This window comes from Parambassis ranga, chromosome 8 (genome assembly GCF_900634625.1).
Source record: "Parambassis ranga chromosome 8, fParRan2.1, whole genome shotgun sequence".
Lineage (NCBI taxonomy): Eukaryota > Metazoa > Chordata > Actinopteri > Ambassidae > Parambassis > Parambassis ranga.
Window position 1 is genome coordinate 4,031,976 of NC_041029.1, and position 19,724 is coordinate 4,051,699.

At 41.9% G+C, this 19,724-nt stretch overlaps 2 protein-coding genes across 2 annotated transcripts; both read right to left on the reverse strand.

The window, feature by feature from the left end:
• Nucleotides 1-2,583: 2,583 nt before the first annotated feature.
• On the reverse strand, nt 2,584-3,464 carry LOC114439908 (FERM domain-containing protein 6-like). Its single transcript, XM_028412108.1, has 3 exons — nt 3,338-3,464; nt 3,024-3,251; nt 2,584-2,628 (listed from the first exon to the last, which is right to left on the reverse strand). Exons 1-3 carry the CDS (start codon nt 3,462-3,464, stop codon nt 2,594-2,596), a joined length of 390 nt encoding a protein of 129 aa, XP_028267909.1. The 3' UTR covers nt 2,584-2,593.
• Nucleotides 3,465-15,122: 11,658 nt separating this feature from the next.
• On the reverse strand, nt 15,123-18,155 carry LOC114439552 (deleted in malignant brain tumors 1 protein-like). Its single transcript, XM_028411573.1, has 8 exons — nt 18,066-18,155; nt 17,897-17,932; nt 17,480-17,791; nt 16,995-17,303; nt 16,562-16,840; nt 16,185-16,484; nt 15,396-15,530; nt 15,123-15,320 (listed from the first exon to the last, which is right to left on the reverse strand). Exons 1-8 carry the CDS (start codon nt 18,106-18,108, stop codon nt 15,184-15,186), a joined length of 1,551 nt encoding a protein of 516 aa, XP_028267374.1. The 5' UTR covers nt 18,109-18,155; the 3' UTR covers nt 15,123-15,183.
• Between the last annotated feature and the right edge of the window lie 1,569 nt (nt 18,156-19,724).

The following is a 19,724-nucleotide window of genomic DNA, read 5'->3' on the forward strand; positions in this document are numbered from 1 at the left end:
AATGCAAAAGCTGACACCAAAGCTTTAAATTCATTATATTATGGTTTCTATTAACACCATACTGCATACTCTTTCAGTCTCAGCGGGCCAGCTGGTCCGGGAAACTGTAGACCTGCAAGAAGCTCATAGGTTGTAAATCATATGGTTATTAACAGAACATCATACACACATCAAGTCAATAGAAAATATTTGAACCCATGTTAATTTGGTCTGTGCACAGATTTTAGCCCATTTTTTGTTTTAGGTTTTAGTTTCATCCTTTCCACTTTTCCCTGTGACTGTGGCTGATATACTGCACCATACCTATGTTTTAGGCCTAAAGCCTGCTCCACCTTGCAACCCCCCTGCAGAACCTGGGTCAAATACATTAATACCTGTCTCACCCTCTTTTTTTCTGGAACAGAACACCATTCACAACTCCACCTGTTTCAGAAACATCCAGATAAAATGGAGCTAAGTGATCTAGGTGAGCCAGATCGGTGGAAGTTGAGACAATGAAAGAGACAAGAGTACAGGAGGCACAAAACCTATATCAGTAAATGATGAAGACCGTATGCTGTGTGATAGTGTGGCTAACATCTCCTGAGCCTTATTATGCCTCTACTGTATGAATGGTAACCTAATAAGCTTTAAAGGATGAAGAATTCTAAACACCTATCCTCTGTGATGGCCTATTCATTAGAAATAGCTTTTCCTAACCATGGAGCCTAATTCTGTAATATTATGTGTGGAACAATGACTAAGCAAACAAGTGGCACACTATTATCTGCCATTTTGAGCCATTTAAACTATTCTGGTGTTAACTATACGTCAGCAGCTACTCCCTCCTCAGCCACAAACAAGACAGAAAACGAGTCCAGCAGATATCTTCACAAGACATCTGTATCGTAGTGGTTCTCATCAGCCACTGTCCAGTTACTCCAACACTCTGGGAGCATAAAAAGTCTGTCCAGTAACAAATGTCCCTATTAATCCATCTGGGGAGCACATAATGGAGGTTCCAGTCTCTGGGCATCAGATTCACTGGTGATGAGCTGGAGCGAATGAAACAATGACTGTGGTGCTGGCCTGCTGACACAGTTTTACAAGTTCTGTGAATGGCAGATGTTGCCAACCGACGGAATAATGTGAGATGCCACTTCCCTGGGGAGGATACCAGGGAGCCCCTTGTGGTCACTCACGGGACTGCTTGTAGTGACAGTCTCTTTCCCAGTGGCCAGGTTTTCCACAGTAGAAGCAGTCACCCCCACTCATACCGCTGTATCCACCCCTTCCATGCCCCCCTCCCCCACGGCCACCCTCTTTTCCCCTCCAGTTACTTCCTCTACGATGTTGGCCCAAGGTGGCGTTAAATACATATCAGGATTACCCACAACTGGGGACTGTGGCTGGGGTGGGGGAGCAGGCTGAGGTACTCAGTTGTTTTCTATATGTAAATTCATATGGTGTACAACATGTCTCTCCCAATCAACAGAATCACTTCCTGGTAAATCAGGGTCATTTTTCAGGGCCTGCTGAAGCAACAGGGGAAGCCCCTCCTCTGTTGCCTGTCTATACCAGTGCTGCTGGGCACCAGGTTGACTAGAGTTCACTCCTGTCTGTCTGTCTGTTACTCGCCCCCTCCCATCAGGGACAGTCATGATGGGGTACATCCCAGCGGTGGGGTCTGAGGCGAGGCAGAAGCTACAGCAGAGGCGGGTGAATAGGGAGGCGGTATCTCAGCCCCCTGAGTTCCCTCGCTCTCTACTTCCTGTTTAATGTCAGTGGTACTACCGGACTCCTCACAATCATCATCTATGCAGCACAGATATGCCTGATATAGAATCTTACGTCTCTCCTCATCTGCCTTCACTGCCTTCTTCAACTCAGCTGTCTCTAACACTAATAATCTAATAATCTCCTCCTTTCTCTCGCTCTCTAGTCTAACTTTATTCTCCGCTGTTGCAATCACACTGGTTAGCGACTGTCCCCCTGACCGTGGGAATAAAACGCTCTATGAAAAGATTTATTCTCATGAATTTATCAGAGTTATCAGAAAAGGGTCCAGACAGAATCATCATTCCGTCTGGTTTCGGACCTCCATTTTGGTGATGTACAGAATCCACATTAGAGTTCTGTACAGGCTGTGTTAGTCAGAATAATCAGCAGTGTATGGTGTGCATGACTGAGGTGTGTGCATGCAGGACCCAAACAAACCAGGACCCTGAGACTTGGAGGAGGAAGAGTCTAGGTCCCAGCTAAACATGGGCCTAACTGCTACAGTAGTGTTGCAAAGCTTGTAAAGCTGTCTGTGTTTCTGCAGAAATATACAGTTTTGAAATAAATGGCCTCATCCATGGTCCAGGTCCAGGTCCAGGTCCAGGTCCAGCAGAGTGTGCAGTGTGCTGCTGCTTTGTTCTTGAACACATGCAGATGTGTGAATAATGTGAGTGTGAGCTGTGACATGGAGAAGAGTCTTGGACAGTTAGAGACGTCCTCTTACCTCTGAGCTGTGGTCCGGCTCTCATGGTCCCCACACAGAGTCCTCTTAGAGGGAGGGACTCCCTCCTCTCTGTCCTCACACTGACTCATAGCACTCATAGCTCATCCACCTTCATGTGTGGAGCTGCTGGTTCTGCTGCAGTCTGTCTGACAGGAAATGAACAATGAACAGAAACCACGCCTTGAACACAGCACACCTGACACAACACTGACATGAAGGGGTTAACAGTGGATAGAACAGGTCTGAGTGCAGAGTCACCCAGCTGTCAGACCGGTTCAGTCGTCCTTTATATAGAAGCCCTTTATGCCTCTGGCTGTAAATCAGTCCACAGACACTCCCTCCTCAGCTCTTGTCAACAGCACCTCACCATCACAGAGAAAAACAACTGTTTGCTTTTGATGCAGGAAATTTCCAAACAGAGAGAAATCTGCATCTTGCTCACCTGTTTCATCTCCATGGTGACAGCTGATCCAAAAGAAGAGAGTAGATAAAATGACATCTTCAATAAAACAATCAAACATGAAAAGCTTTGTGGACTAACCTGCCCAGTAAGAAGAAGGGAACAGTGCAGGTCCATCAACAGACACACCGTGGAGAAGCTTGTGAATTCTGACCAGATATAGAGTCTTCATCCTCCCCATCCTCTTCCTCTTTGGACCAGGCTGCTTCAACACTGCAGTCAGACATGGAGGATGTGAAGTTGCTGCAGCTGAGTCTTTGTCTGAGGAGTGTTGTGTCACAGATGTAGCCTCTTTGTGGAGCTGACTGGCTGAGGAGAGATTTAGGAGACTTTACATTTGGAGTTTGACGATATGAAGGAGGAAATATGAAGAGAGTGGAGGTAAGATGGCTGACCCTGCATGTCTTCTAGCTGTTGGATGTATCTGGCTGCCTCTCTACTGTTGATGTGGAAGCGGTGACTGTCACTCAGGTGTCTTAGGACATGTTTAGAGTGGAAGGCTGAATGAGTGTAGTACACCATCGTAGGGAGGCACAGAGAGCCCACTGCAGGTAGGCTGGCAGCTTTCACCAAGCTAAGTGCTAACGTCATAGGCGTCGCTACCATTATATCAGAGGGGGACATGCCCCCCCCACATTTTAAAACGGCCCGTTTGGACCCCCCCACATTTAGTGAGTAGGAAACTCCACCTAACGCTGTTTCGATTGCTCGTGAAAAACTCCGTTCCACTTGGTTCATAAGAGAATAACCTCACCGCTGAAATCCACTCCATGTTTTCCTGGTTACCACAGCGCTGCAATACCGTTACTATAGTAACAGACCTAACAAAGCCAGTGGTCTCTTCGAGCGAGCGTAAAACACCGTAAAGAGAACCGTCGGTGCTGGTCGAAGCTGGAGGAGGTGACGTCAGTGTCATCCCACAAAGTCCAGCTCATGCTGAAGCCTGACTGTTTGTCACATGGCCCCAGGAGACGTTAGGTTGATGTTAAATCAACTTAGAAACGTTGGGAGGAAGCTGCTGTTTACTGTCAGTTACAGTAGACGGTCTTATTTGTCTGACGACATGTTGTTGTCTTTTCTGCTCCCTCCCCACACACAATGGACATGAGGAGATTCTAACAAAGACACGGAGAGTTAGAGTTGTTTTCAGCATTAACCCATGTTGTAATAAGGGCCAGGTTAGCTCCTGTTAGCCTGCTAGCTTCAGCCTCGCCGAGCCAGTGCACACAGCCACCTGCTCCTATTCTTATCAGCAAGAATAAAACACATGTGATGGACCGTCAGGACACAGTGGAGCATTATATGAACAGGGACACACTGATGCAGCAGATGAGGCAGCGCATCATTATAAACACATTCACAACGTTTGTTGTGAATTAAGTAGTTTTATAAGCAAATAAAAATAAAGACATGCATTTATTTGTAAGTTAGTATTTTTAGTGTTTCAGTATTATCTGCATTAAGCAGTTTGGTTCATTTTTCTATGGGATTTGCCAGTTTTTTGTCTCTGTAAATGAGAGAAGGCCTCAGATATGGAGGCTGTTAGTGTAGTAGCACCAGTATGTTTGACAAAACTGTTGTTTCACTTGGAATTAGTTTCTGTTTGTCACCGAGTTTTTGTTGAATCTGTCTCTGAAATAGTCATGAAGTGTTTACTTCTGTAGGTAAAATAGTTTAACAACCTGCTAAAATCCACAGGAAAACGCAACTACTTCATATTATTATATTATATTTCATAATATACTGATGTACTTTTTTTCACCACCCACCCACAGAAGGTGCCCCCCCACAGTTTTAATGCTTCCTACGCCACTGGCTAACGTGATGCTAACGTGATGCTAACAGGCTCTTTCTGCATTTTGAAGCAGTTTTTCTTCCATTTACCGTTGATCTGATCTGACAAACTTGATGTGGATACAAAGACTTTGTTCTTGTCGATGGTCATTATCATTATGGGCGCTGCTAAACATGCTGCGTTGTCTCTCTGTTGTTGTAGCTGAGGACGAGCAGAGCAGCGTCGTCATAGACCTGCTGCTGTTGTCATTGTTCAGTTTACTGCTGCTCTCTTTATGTCTTGCTGTAATTACTGTACATTGTGTAATTGTGATATTCTCTCCACAGCTCTGTGATCTTATGACCAGACGCTGCACCAGACCAGTCTTCACCTGCCTGAGGACAGCACGTGATAATAATTGTTATCACTGTTTTTGTTCTATCCTGTATATGTAATGCATTTTATTCAAATCCAAATACAGTAAACTGTTGCCAGCATATCTGGGTTTCATTATTTGTGCAGCATTTTAAAATAACAAATGTAAGACATTGAATGTTTAATGCAACAGACCACACACACAGTTACAGTTTTTCAGTGAACAGATTATTCTCATGTATGATCAACAAAAACAAAAAAAGAACAGAAGCACCAAACATGTTAGAAGCTGAAGAAATAACAGGTCAGTTCCAGGTGTGGGACGCCTCCCTGCTACACAGGCAAAGCCAGTCTGGTTGGCCTGGTCCGCAGTGTCTAGCTGAAGAAGAGAAGTCAGCTCCTCATACGCCATGACGCCTCCTTCCGTTCTTTCTTTTCTTGCTTCTCTCTCTCCTTGCGATCCTTCTTTTCTTGCTTCTCTCTCTCCTTGCAATCCTTCTTTTCTTGCTTCTCTCTCTTCTTGCAATCCTTCTTTTCCTGCTTCTCTCTCTCCTTGCAATCCTTCTTTTCCTGCTTCTCTCTCTCCTCACGTTCTTTCTTTTCCTGCTTCTCTCTCTTCTTGCGATCCTTCTTTTCTTGTTTCTCCCTCTGCTCACGTTCTTTCTGCAGCTTCTTATCTGCCTTTTTTTGCTCCTTCTTGGAAATCTTCGGCTCGCTGAGTTCCTCTTCCAGGAGCCTCTTCTCCTCTCTAACCTCGTTAAGGAGCTGCTGCATGCTCTCAAGGCTTTCGTCTTTAACTGCGAGCACCTCTTCCAGGTGCAGCAGTCGTGTGTGCATCACCTCTGCGCTCTCCTTCAGTTGGCAGTCGAGAGCGTTTTTTTTACTGGTCATAGTGATGATGATGTCTTTATCCTCTTCTACGTGGGAGTGCAGAGTGCTAAGTTTACAGGTCATATCAACACACCTCCTGTCCAAAATTATAGACCATCTCATAGAAACAGCTTTGTAGACCTGCAGCTCTTCCACAGTGTCTCTGAGGCACCGATTTTCATCGGTGGCTTCTTTGAGCTGCACATCCATAAACTGTTGTTGTGAATACATGTCCTCATGCATGCCTGCCAATGCACGCTGTTTAATGGCCAGATCCTCCTTTAATGCTGCTGCCTGCTCCTCCCACTTTTGCTCCTTGTGGGCCATCTTCTTTTTTAGAGAAGCCAGGTCGGCACGCAGCTGATCGTTTTCTGCACGTAGCAGAGCAGCACTCTCGCTCCTGAACATATCTTTAGTTGAAGAAATAGTCCTCGCTCAATGGAAAATAATCCTGAATGCTTGAATCCATGTGCCAAAATGCTCTTGTTTGTGTACTAAGCTCCACGGCGACAACCTTTGATGATGTCATCAAAGGTTGTCGCCGTGGAGCTTAGTTCAGTGTTTTGTTTTGATTGTGGTGTGCTGTCTCCATGGTAACTTCACCCGGTTAGTACGGTAAAATAACACATGAGACGTTTCAGTATATTCACGGCATTCAGATTTGTGATTTTAACAACTAGCTAGCTAGTATGGTATCCAATGATACCAGATGTCGCCTTTCCCTTTAAGCCTCACCGCATGGGATGTCCTGTCCACCATCTGATTTGGTCCAGTCCACCTAGGCTCCGACCACTTCCTTTTTATCACCTTCAGGAGGGCCCACTCGGCTGTGTGTGGTGTGGCTCCGCCTGGACTCTCCGTCTCTCCTTTCACCTGTAATGCAAAAGCTGACACCAAAGCTTTAAATTCATTATATTATGGTTTCTATTAACACCATACTGCATACTCTTTCAGTCTCAGCGGGCCAGCTGGTCCGGGAAACTGTAGACCTGCAAGAAGCTCATAGGTTGTAAATCATATGGTTATTAACAGAACATCATACACACATCAAGTCAATAGAAAATATTTGAACCCATGTTAATTTGGTCTGTGCACAGATTTTAGCCCATTTTTTGTTTTAGGTTTTAGTTTCATCCTTTCCACTTTTCCCTGTGACTGTGGCTGATATACTGCACCATACCTATGTTTTAGGCCTAAAGCCTGCTCCACCTTGCAACCCCCCTGCAGAACCTGGGTCAAATACATTAATACCTGTCTCACCCTCTTTTTTTCTGGAACAGAACACCATTCACAACTCCACCTGTTTCAGAAACATCCAGATAAAATGGAGCTAAGTGATCTAGGTGAGCCAGATCGGTGGAAGTTGAGACAATGAAAGAGACAAGAGTACAGGAGGCACAAAACCTACATCAGTAAATGATGAAGACCGTATGCTGTGCGATAGTGTGGCTAACATCTCCTGAGCCTTATTATGCCTCTACTGTATGAATGGTAACCTAATAAGCTTTAAAGGATGAAGAATTCTAAACACCTATCCTCTGTGATGGCCTATTCATTAGAAATAGCTTTTCCTAACCATGGAGCCTAATTCTGTAATATTATGTGTGGAACAATGACTAAGCAAACAAGTGGCACACTATTATCTGCCATTTTGAGCCATTTAAACTATTCTGGTGTTAACTATACGTCAGCAGCTACTCCCTCCTCAGCCACAAACAAGACAGAAAACGAGTCCAGCAGATATCTTCACAAGACATCTGTATCGTAGTGGTTCTCATCAGCCACTGTCCAGTTACTCCAACACTCTGGGAGCATAAAAAGTCTGTCCAGTAACAAATGTCCCTATTAATCCATCTGGGGAGCACATAATGGAGGTTCCAGTCTCTGGGCATCAGATTCACTGGTGATGAGCTGGAGCGAATGAAACAATGACTGTGGTGCTGGCCTGCTGACACAGTTTTACAAGTTCTGTGAATGGCAGATGTTGCCAACCGACGGAATAATGTGAGATGCCACTTCCCTGGGGAGGATACCAGGGAGCCCCTTGTGGTCACTCACGGGACTGCTTGTAGTGACAGTCTCTTTCCCAGTGGCCAGGTTTTCCACAGTAGAAGCAGTCACCCCCACTCATACCGCTGTATCCACCCCTTCCATGCCCCCCTCCCCCACGGCCACCCTCTTTTCCCCTCCAGTTACTTCCTCTATGATGTTGGCCCAAGGTGGCGTTAAATACATATCAGGATTACCCACAACTGGGGACTGTGGCTGGGGTGGGGGAGCAGGCTGAGGTACTCAGTTGTTTTCTATATGTAAATTCATATGGTGTACAACATGTCTCTCCCAATCAACAGAATCACTTCCTGGTAAATCAGGGTCATTTTTCAGGGCCTGCTGAAGCAACAGGGGAAGCCCCTCCTCTGTTTCCTGTCTATACCAGTGCTGCTGGGCACCAGGTTGACTAGAGTTCACTCCTGTCTGTCTGTCTGTTACTCGCCCCCTCCCATCAGGGACAGTCATGATGGGGTACATCCCAGCGGTGGGGTCTGAGGCGAGGCAGAAGCTACAGCAGAGGCGGGTGAATAGGGAGGCGGTATCTCAGCCCCCTGAGTTCCCTCGCTCTCTACTTCCTGTTTAATGTCAGTGGTACTACCGGACTCCTCACAATCATCATCTATGCAGCACAGATATGCCTGATATAGAATCTTACGTCTCTCCTCATCTGCCTTCACTGCCTTCTTCAACTCAACTGTCTCTAACACTAATAATCTAATAATCTCCTCCTTTCTCTCGCTCTCTAGTCTAACTTTATTCTCCGCTGTTGCAATCACACTGGTTAGCGACTGTCCCCGTGACCGTGGGAATAAAACGCTCTATGAAAAGATTTATTCTCATGAATTTATCAGAGTTATCAGAAAAGGGTCCAGACAGAATCATCATTCCGTCTGGTTTCTCCATTTTGGTGTTGTACAGAATCCACATTAGAGTTCTGTACAGGCTGTGTTAGTCAGAATAATCAGCAGTGTATGGTGTGCATGACTGAGGTGTGTGCATGCAGGACCCAAACAAACCAGGACCCTGAGACTTGGAGGAGGAAGAGTCTAGGTCCCAGCTAAACATGGGCCTAACAGCTACAGTAGTGTTGGAAAGCTTGTAAAGCTGTCTGTGTTTCTGCAGAAATATACAGTTTTGAAATAAATGGCCTCATCCATGGTCCAGGTCCAGGTCCAGGTCCAGGTCCAGGTCCAGCAGAGTGTGCAGTGTGCTGCTGCTTTGTTCTTGAACACATGCAGATGTGTGAATAATGTGAGTGTGAGCTGTGACATGGAGAAGAGTCTTGGACAGTTAGAGACGTCCTCTTACCTCTGAGCTGTGGTCCGGCTCTCATGGTCCCCACACAGAGTCCTCTTAGAGGGAGGGACTCCCTCCTCTCTGTCCTCACACTGACTCATAGCACTCATAGCTCATCCACCTTCATGTGTGGAGCTGCTGGTTCTGCTGCAGTCTGTCTGACAGGAAATGAACAATGAACAGAAACCACGCCTTGAACACAGCACACCTGACACAACACTGACATGAAGGGGTTAACAGTGGATAGAACAGGTCTGAGTGCAGAGTCACCCAGCTGTCAGACCGGTTCAGTCGTCCTTTATATAGAAGCCCTTTATGCCTCTGGCTGTAAATCAGTCCACAGACACTCCCTCCTCAGCTCTTGTCAACAGCACCTCACCATCACAGAGAAAAACAACTGTTTGCTTTTGATGCAGGAAATTTCCAAACAGAGAGAAATCTGCATCTTGCTCACCTGTTTCATCTCCATGGTGACAGCTGATCCAAAAGAAGAGAGTAGATAAAATGACATCTTCAATAAAACAATCAAACATGAAAAGCTTTGTGGACTAACCTGCCCAGTAAGAAGAAGGGAACAGTGCAGGTCCATCAACAGACACACCGTGGAGAAGCTTGTGAATTCTGACCAGATATAGAGTCTTCATCCTCCCCATCCTCTTCCTCTTTGGACCAGGCTGCTTCAACACTGCAGTCAGACATGGAGGATGTGAAGTTGCTGCAGCTGAGTCTTTGTCTGAGGAGTGTTGTGTCACAGATGTAGCCTCTTTGTGGAGCTGACTGGCTGAGGAGAGATTTAGGAGACTTTACATTTGGAGTTTGACGATATGAAGGAGGAAATATGAAGAGAGTGGAGGTAAGATGGCTGACCCTGCATGTCTTCTAGCTGTTGGATGTATCTGGCTGCCTCTCTACTGTTGATGTGGAAGCGGTGACTGTCACTCAGGTGTCTTAGGACATGTTTAGAGTGGAAGGCTGAATGAGTGTAGTACACCATCGTAGGGAGGCACAGAGAGCCCACTGCAGGTAGGCTGGCAGCTTTCACCAAGCTAAGTGCTAACGTCATAGGCGTCGCTACCATTATATCAGAGGGGGACATGCCCCCCCACATTTTAAAACGGCCCGTTTGGACCCCCCCACATTTAGTGAGTAGTAAACTCCACCTAACGCTGTTTCGATTGCTCGTGAAAAACTCCGTTCCACTTGGTTCATAAGAGAATAACCTCACCGCTGAAATCCACTCCATGTTTTCCTGGTTACCACAGCGCTGCAATACCGTTACTATAGTAACAGACCTAACAAAGCCAGTGGTCTCTTCGAGCGAGCGTAAAACACCGTAAAGAGAACCGTCGGTGCTGGTCGAAGCTGGAGGAGGTGACGTCAGTGTCATCCCACAAAGTCCAGCTCATGCTGAAGCCTGACTGTTTGTCACATGGCCCCAGGAGACGTTAGGTTGATGTTAAATCAACTTAGAAACGTTGGGAGGAAGCTGCTGTTTACTGTCAGTTACAGTAGACGGTCTTATTTGTCTGATGACATGTTGTTGCCTTTTCTGCTCCCTCCCCACACACAATGGACATGAGGAGATTCTAACAAAGACACGGAGAGTTAGAGTTGTTTTCAGCATTAACCCATGTTGTAATAAGGGCCAGGTTAGCTCCTGTTAGCCTGCTAGCTTCAGCCTCGCCGAGCCAGTGCACACAGCCACCTGCTCCTATTCTTATCAGCAAGAATAAAACACATGTGATGGACGTCAGGACACAGTGGAGCATTATATGAACAGGGACACACTGATGCAGCAGATGAGGCAGCGCATCATTATAAACACATCCACCACGTTTGTTGTGAATTAAGTAGTTTTATAAGCAAATAAAAATAAAGACATGCATTTATTTGTAAGTTAGTATTTTGTTTCAGTATTATCTGCATTAAGCAGTTTGGTTCATTTTTCTATGGGATTTGCCAGTTTTTTGTCTCTGTAAATGAGAGAAGGCCTCAGATATGGAGGCTGTTAGTGTAGTAACACCAGTATGTTTGACAAAACTGTTGTTTCACTTGGAATTAGTTTCTGTTTGTCACCGAGTTTTTGTTGAATCTGTCTCTGAAATAGTCATGAAGTGTTTACTTCTGTAGGTAAAATAGTTTAACAACCTGCTAAAATCCACAGGAAAACGCAACTCCTTCATATTATTATATTATATTTCATAATATACTGATGTACTTTTTTTCACCACCCACCCACAGAAGGTGCCCCCCCCACATTTTTAATGCTTCCTACGCCACTGGTTCACAGGGATGGGTACTCGCTGCGACGGCAGCCAGAAAGGATGACTGCATGACAGCAGCTGTTTTTTTATTTAAAAGGTGTTTAACCCTCATGCATTGTTCGCAAACACTACCCTAATGTGTTGTTCGGGGACAAAAACGTCCCCTAACTTTAACGGTTTTAAAAATATATTAGATAAATATTTTTTTGAAATTTTTTTGCATAGACCTTTTAATTAACTTCAGTTCTAATCAACAGTAGTGAAAAAATCATTTTCCCCCAGGATTTTAACCCTTTAATCACCAATTTTATAAGGGGTGGTGCTGAAAATTGAAAAAAAAAAACACAAAATGGCTCATTTTTAATAGAAAAGGTGAATGTGGACTGGATTCTTTTGAACCTTTATTACAGTCTTGGTCATGTCAAACATCAGTAAAAAAATTGACTTGATTGCATTATTAGTTTTTGCACAGCACTGGATTTTCTTTTTTTCTCCCTAATGTGTTGTTCGGGGACAAAAACGTCCCCTAACTTTAACGGTTTTAAAAATATATTAGATAAATATTTTTTTGAAATTTTTTTGCATAGACCTTTTAATTAACTTCAGTTCTAATCAACAGTAGTGAAAAAATCATTTTCCCCCAGGATTTTAACCCTTTAATCACCAATTTTATAAGGGGTGGTGCTGAAAATTGAAAAAAAAACACACAAAATGGCTCATTTTTAATAGAAAAGGTGAATGTGGACTGGATTCTTTTGAACCTTTATTACAGTCTTGGTCATGTCAAACATCAGTAAAAAAATTGACTTTATTGCATTATTAGTTTTTGCACAGCACTGGATTTTCTTTTTTTCTCCCATTTTGTCCCATAGACTTACATTATAAACACACTTTTTTTGACTGCACAGCCATGGCACTACATAATCATGCATTCTTGATTGTTGGTGGTTTACCCTGTTGGTAGGAGGTAAAATTTGTGATTTTTACAGTTAACAACTTAATTACCATATTAACCCTTTACCTGCAGGCCTGTGCTCATGTAGTGTAGTTTCTGGCTTGTATATGGAGTTATAGGGAGTATTTTAGCACATAATTGTGTGTCTACACACTGTGTGTGTATGTTAGAGAGGAAGAGAGCCATTTGCACACTGATCTTGTTGTCTGTGAGTACACACAACCACAGAGTCTTCATAGTAAACAAAAACAAAGAAAGTGTTGCTATGCACGTGTGGCTCTTTGATGTCTACAGGTGCAGACTAAACAAAACAAAAAGGCAAGTGGTCTTACATGTGACCTTGTGGTCATTTGATGGTGAGAAGAGCAGAAAGCAACATGAAGAGAGGATTCACTTGTGCACAATCTCTGGAAATGATTGTGCAGCCTGGCTCTATGAAGGGCCAGGCTGTGAAGCTGTGAAGGCTGCACAAGTAGATCCGTCACTTGTTCACAAGCGAATCCTTCATTCGTTCACAAGTGAATCCTTCACTCATGCACAGGTGAATCCTCTCTTCATGCTGCTTGCTGCTCTTGTCACCATTAAATGACCAGGAGGATGCATGCAAGTCCACTAGTGTTTTTGTTTTGTTTAGTCTGAACCTCTCAGCATCAAAGGGCCCGGCACTTACTTTTAGGGCTGCAACAAATTTACTTTACTTTACTTTACTAAACTACTTTTAATACTAATTTTAGTAGGGGACTAAACTGTAGATTAGATTTGGTTAGTCAATGATTATTTATTATGTTATCAAGTTATCTATCTATGGTGTCTATTTAGTAACATGCACATGTAGGTATGGTCGTGTGGAGCGCAACACACCATGGAAAAGGGGCACTTAGACCTCACTTAGACTAATTCAGTGATCTCAACTGAGACACTAACCTAAAAGTAAAGTCACTCTACTGGAGGACGTGTTTTCCGAAAGCTAAAAAAAAAAAAAAAAACAGCTATTTTACCCATCCACAACTTCAGACGCCAGAACTCCTGGATGTTTTCATTTTACATGCTTATGCATTGCCGTTGTACGTCTGAATTAGGTACACTTCACTTACTTAGTAACTTTATTTTCCTGACTTTCCATCCCTGACAGTGTGCAAATGGCTCTCTTCCTCTCTAACATACACACACAGTGTGTAGACACACAATTATGTGCTAAAATACTCCCTATAACTCCATATACTTAAGCCAGAAACTACAGTACATGAGCACAGGCCTGCAGGTAAAGGGTTAATATGGTAATTAAGTTGTTAACTGTAAAAATCACAAATGTTACCTCCTACCAACAGGGTAAACCACCAACAATCAAGAATGCATGATTATTTAGTGCCATGGCTGTGCAGTCAAAAAAAGTGTGTTTATAATGTAAGTCTATGGGACAAAATGGGAGAAAAAAAGAAAATCCAGTGCTGTGCAAAAACTAATAATGCAATAAAGTCAATTTTTTTACTGATGTTTGACATGACCAAGACTGTAATAAAGGTTCAAAAGAATCCAGTCCACATTCACCTTTTCTATTAAAAATGAGCCATTTTGTGTGTTTTTTTTTCAATTTTCAGCACCACCCCTTATAAAATTGGTGATTAAAGGGTTAAAATCCTGGGGGAAAATGATTTTTTCACTACTGTTGATTAGAACTGAAGTTAATGAAAAGGTCTATGCAAAAAAAATTCAAAAATATATTTATCTAATATATTTTTAAAACCGTTAAAGTTAGGGGACGTTTTTGTCCCCGAACAACACATTAGGGAGAAAAAAAGAAAATCCAGTGCTGTGCAAAAACTAATAATGCAATCAAGTCAATTTTTTTACTGATGTTTGACATGACCAAGACTGTAATAAAGGTTCAAAAGAATCCAGTCCACATTCACCTTTTCTATTAAAAATGAGCCATTTTGTGTTTTTTTTTTTCAATTTTCAGCACCACCCCTTATAAAATTGGTGATTAAAGGGTTAAAATCCTGGGGGAAAATGATTTTTTCACTACTGTTGATTAGAACTGAAGTTAATTAAAAGGTCTATGCAAAAAAATTTCAAAAAAATATTTATCTAATATATTTTTAAAACCGTTAAAGTTAGGGGACGTTTTTGTCCCCGAACAACACATTAGGGGGTAAAATTTGCCCACAGTGTACCGTTGACCTATGAAAAATTTTAAAATCATATTAACAAAATTTATGTAAAATTAAGCTTATTGAGGAAAAATGATTCAATTTGTCCACATATTGACAAAGTTATGGCCAAAATAAACAGAAAAATTTCTCTCAGAGGACAAAAATGTCCCGAACAACGCATGAGGGTTAATGTTAATAAATGCTGGTAAAAACAAAATATCTCAGTCATATCAAAGGGGAGAAAATAAAAGATTGTGTGAATACCTAGCGTGTTATTAAACCACCTAGCTCAGTCTGGTTATTATACATGTAACTGGACAATACAAGGTATTAGGGACACACATGGTCCTTATGACCACATTTGACCATTTACCATCAAATTGTAATTCAAATTTATAAGTGAACATTTGTACCAAACTTTATTTTTAAAATTTAATTGAGCTGATTTTAACATTCTATAGGAACTGAATCTATGTAATCTATGCTCGTCCTCGCTCACTGGCTACACATAATCATTGCCGCCTTCTACTCCCCATGCTTCCTCTTTGAGGTTCTTCATATTACATACAAACTTAACATTCACATATTCCTCGTAATCGTCCTCATCTTCTTCATAAGAGTTCATGACTCTGAAGCCCACTGAAAAACAACAGAATACATTTTAAAGAATCTTTGTTTTTAAATTGCAAAATTCATGTTCTGATGTGTACAGACTTTGAACAGGGACAATGGTTCCACTCTGAATGGCTCGTCGCCTTCTCCAACAGACCAAACAGAGCAACAACAAGACCAGCAGGAGCAGCAACAGGATTCCAGCAACGACTGAAGAGACCAGCGGCAACAGTGACACTAAAAGAGACAACATTTGATCGAGTACGTGCTGCCGGTCTGGTTTCAGGAACTGTTTCGTCACTGAAACCGATGCTTGCAAGAACCACTTACCACTTCTCATCTTGGTAAACCTCTTGCTGCACTTTGCCACTGTATACATTTTTCTTTTGACCTAATCTGAACTACTGGTATCTCTGATGCTTTTCTAGTCAGCAGTCAAACCTGGAAAAGAGACTAGGCAGTCAGTCACGGGGTACCACAGAGCTCTGTGTTTGGTCCCCTTCTCTTCTTCGCAAATGCCACAATCTCCTGAAGCCTTTGTAGATTACATACGTACCACCTCATCTTATTAGTCACAATAACTCCATTTGTTGTTGATCTGTCTGAATTTTTAAAATTGAAATTTGCAGACGATGTTTCCATATTGCAGACCTGAAAGGATTATGTTATCAGAACAGCATACAATTGCATAGCTGAGACTTCTTACTGGTCATCACTCATGCAACCACACTAAAATGCAAACCTCATCAGTTTCTGTTCCTGTGTCGTTTTATATTATTCTTATTACCTCTTGTCTGTCGTCTGCTTTTGGTTTTCTGTCTAGTCTCAATAACAACACTAAAAAATATTCTCTGTCTTTGCTGTTACTCATAAAAAAAATTAAATACTCACATTTAATGGCGATATAAATTGGTGCTGTCTCAGCAGAAGTGAAGTTCCTTGAAGACACTGTGACTTCATACACACAGCTGTAGTTCCCCTGGTGTTCATACTCAGCTACAGGAAAGCTGAAGGAGGCTGAGTTATTGACTGCTGGTTTGGTGTTGATGGTGTTGGAGCCAGAGAAGAAGAGAGAGAAATGGCCACCAGAATATCTGGTGTTGATTGAGCAGGTGAAGACAAAGCTGTAACCTCTGGTGACCTCTGCACCATTAGGAGAAGCCAGGGTGACGCTGGGTTTTGGCAGTCTCACTGGGTATTTAACGGACAAAGAAATATAAGTGTTGTAAATTCTCAAACCTACTCAGAAATCAGTTTTATTTTCTTACCTGTAACAACCAGACTGACTGAGTCACTGGGGGAGGAGCTGAACGTCTGACGTGAAATATTTTTCTTATACTGACACTGGTACAATCCTTCATGTTCAAAGTCCACTTTAGTAATGTTGAAGATACCAGAACTGGATTGTGCCACAAAGGAGTCTTTCTTATTGAGGATGAATGTTCCACCCAAATGTTCAGCTGAAACTAAACAGATGATACTGACGAACTGACCCCAGGCGACCTCACCGGCAGGACTGATTGAGATGCTGGGCTTTGGGAGACTTGCTGAAAAAGCAGCACAATTATATCACTTAGCTGTGTTGTTATTGAGTTTGCCACTTTAAAGACCTTTAAAAAAACTGCTGTATGTGTGTCAGCTCCCAGAGTCACGAGTCAGTATGAGATATTTATGAAATTGTGTCCTTAAAGTTTTTCCTACCTGAACAGACGACACCAGCATCCTCATGGTGTGCACAGTTGTGTTCTCCAAAACCTTTGTGTTGACATGCAGTTAGTGAATTTTCACTTCCTGAACAGTCCACATCATCAATCAAGATTTGTCCAATTCCTTCACCAAAAGAGGCTGAACCAGGGGCACCGAGTGCTGTCCCACAGTCCAGCTGTCTGCAGACCACCTGAGCATCATTCAAGTCCCAGTTATCATCACAGACTGTTCCCCAGTATGTGTTGTGGAAGACCTCAACTCTTCCAGAGCATCGAGTCGACCCAGCTAATCGGATCTGAGACCCTACAATCACTAATCACACATAAACTGTTAGTAAATGGAGCAGATTTCTTCAGTGTGGTTTATTTATTTTGTCATTTTTTCATTACAGAAATAATTTAAAAAGACAAATCTGGCAAACGTTGTAACTAACATGAAATGAAAACCATTATAATGCTCAATTAAAAATGTTTTCCTACCTGAACAGAAGACAATAGCATCCTCCCTGTGTCCACAGTTGTGTTTTCCAAACCCACTGTGTCGACACCCAAGTAAAGAACGTTCATTTCCTGAACAGTCCACATCATCAAGCCAGATTTGTCCGATTCCTTCACCAAAGACAGATGAATCAGGGGCATCTAATGCTGTCCCACAGCCCAACTGTCTGCAGACCACCTGAGCATCATTCAAGTCCCAGCCATCATCACAGACTGTTCCCCAGGAGCCACTGTGGAAGATTTCAACTCTTCCAGAGCAGCGAGTAGATCTAGATCCAGCTAATCTGATGTCACCTTCCAGAGATACAAGGTAGACAAATTAGTATTATTATTATTTTATTATTATTATTATATTTTGCTTAAAATTAAATCATGCATAAAACATGAAAATAAACTGACCTGCAGCAGGGGGCTGTGAGGCCAAGAAAAAAGAGACTGCAGAAAATGAAAACAAGACATAAAATAAAAAAAAAGAATATCAATGTAAAAGATACATAGACTTTCTATTTATAGATGTTGTTTTATATATATAACTAGCAAAGAAAAAAAATACAGAAATATGTCTTACCCAGGGTGAGAAGCTGTAGGGTTATCTCCTTTCTGCCAGCCATGGCTGTCAAACGGAATGCTCTAATAAGACACACAACTGAACTAAAAGCTTCAGGTTCAGAAAACGCTTAACACAGCACTCCCTCTTCATGTTTCTGGTAACTGGGAAGTTCTGGGCAGACAGTGAAACCTGTGCTTGCTGCAATTAAAACACAGAATCATGTAGTCGTTTCCTGTCGAAGCCTCTGTTGATGCTACCTGTGTGTTTGTGAAGTTACTGATAATCTCAACTAAATTAAAGCTGTTTTTTGTTACAGATGCATCTTGTGCTGTCACCCAAGATTCATCTGTAACAAAAACAGCCACAGTGTGAGGCTTCAACAGGAAATGACTACCGGTGAATGATTCTGTGTTTTAACTGCAGCAAGCACAGGTTTTATGTCACCAGACATTGTTGTCCATGATATAAACTTCTGACCACAGCTACACATTCATCTTCTTTATCTAGGTATTTAGATATTTATTATATATTTCTATTTCATATTTTTTAATTTATCTTTGATTTCAATTTGTCTGTAACAAAAAAGAATTTCCCCTCAGGGATACATAAAGTAATTCTGATTCTGATTTACTTTATGACCAAAAACAGGTGGCAGATATTGAAATGTTGAAAATGATTCCCTTAAACATTTTTTCAACAGTTAAACTGTTTGCAAACAAATTGTGAAGTAATATTTATTTTTAAAATTTGCCTCCAGCTTTTTATTTATACGAGCAAGAAGCTCAAAGCTATTTTTCAGAACACTCCTTGCATCAGCCACTAGAGGGCACCACAAATACAAAAATATTTCTTATGTCAGTGCCGATGTATTTACTATAGATACGTTGGCAAAAAATCAAAATCTTAATAATTATGAAATGCAGAAAAACAAACCCTACCTGCTAAATTATTTAACTGAGGATCTTGGACACTTGAGGGTGACTCCAAGTACACATCTCTACATCTATCTATACATCTATTAAAATTCTTATATAGGAAAGCATTTAGGTTATGCCCAAAAACAGACAGCAAATTGGGTATATGTATAGTACATACATCAAATATGTGGCTAAACCCTCCTTTAAACATCCACTGCAGAGATATGTGTGGTCTGAGGAGACTGTGATGTTCTTCAAAGTAACACATAAAACACACATTTGGACCATATATATATATATATATATATATATATATATATATATATATATATATATATATATATATATATATATATAATATATTGTTTGCACCAATTTTATTTTCTTGGGGTGTTTTTAACAAACTACTGCCACCAAATTGTTTTTAAATGTGGGTAAGAAATATTGTTACATTTCAGTAACTGTAACACTGCTATGCCCCCTCAAACACAACAATATCCAGGTTAAATTAAACCTTCTGAATATCCTCCGATGTGACTGACTACTGCCCTCTTGAGGCCCAAGTAAGAAATGAAAGCTCACAAAACCAAGTTACTGTCTTACCTTTGTATGATTTCTAAATCACACACAAAATTAAAATGATTTCACCCACTACTGACACATGGAGAACACATGGAAACAAATATATCTACATTTGGAACATGGCAAAAACAGAAAAGAAGACTTGGGGCATGCACACCAATCTTGTGCAATGTAAACA

What these genes read in the sequence shown, in the direction of transcription:
- LOC114439908 (XM_028412108.1), bottom strand. Translation starts at nt 3,464, where the DNA reads ATGGTGTACTACACTCATTCAGCCTTCCACTCTAAACATGTCCTAAGA. An exon ending in ACAGCTAGAAGACATGCAGG is followed by an intron (nt 3,252 to 3,337) that starts GTCAGCCATCTT and finishes ATCTCTCCTCAG; the next exon opens with CCAGTCAGCTCCACAAAGAG. An exon ending in CCCTTCTTCTTACTGGGCAG is followed by an intron (nt 2,629 to 3,023) that starts GTTAGTCCACAA and finishes ATTTCCTGTCAG; the next exon opens with ACAGACTGCAGCAGAACCAG.
- LOC114439552 (XM_028411573.1), bottom strand. Translation starts at nt 18,108, where the DNA reads ATGGCTGGCAGAAAGGAGATAACCCTACAGCTTCTCACCCTGG. An exon ending in CCTACAGCTTCTCACCCTGG is followed by an intron (nt 17,933 to 18,065) that starts GTAAGACATATT and finishes CATTTTCTGCAG; the next exon opens with TCTCTTTTTTCTTGGCCTCA. An exon ending in AACCATTGTCCCTGTTCAAA is followed by an intron (nt 15,321 to 15,395) that starts GTCTGTACACAT and finishes GTTGTTTTTCAG; the next exon opens with TGGGCTTCAGAGTCATGAAC.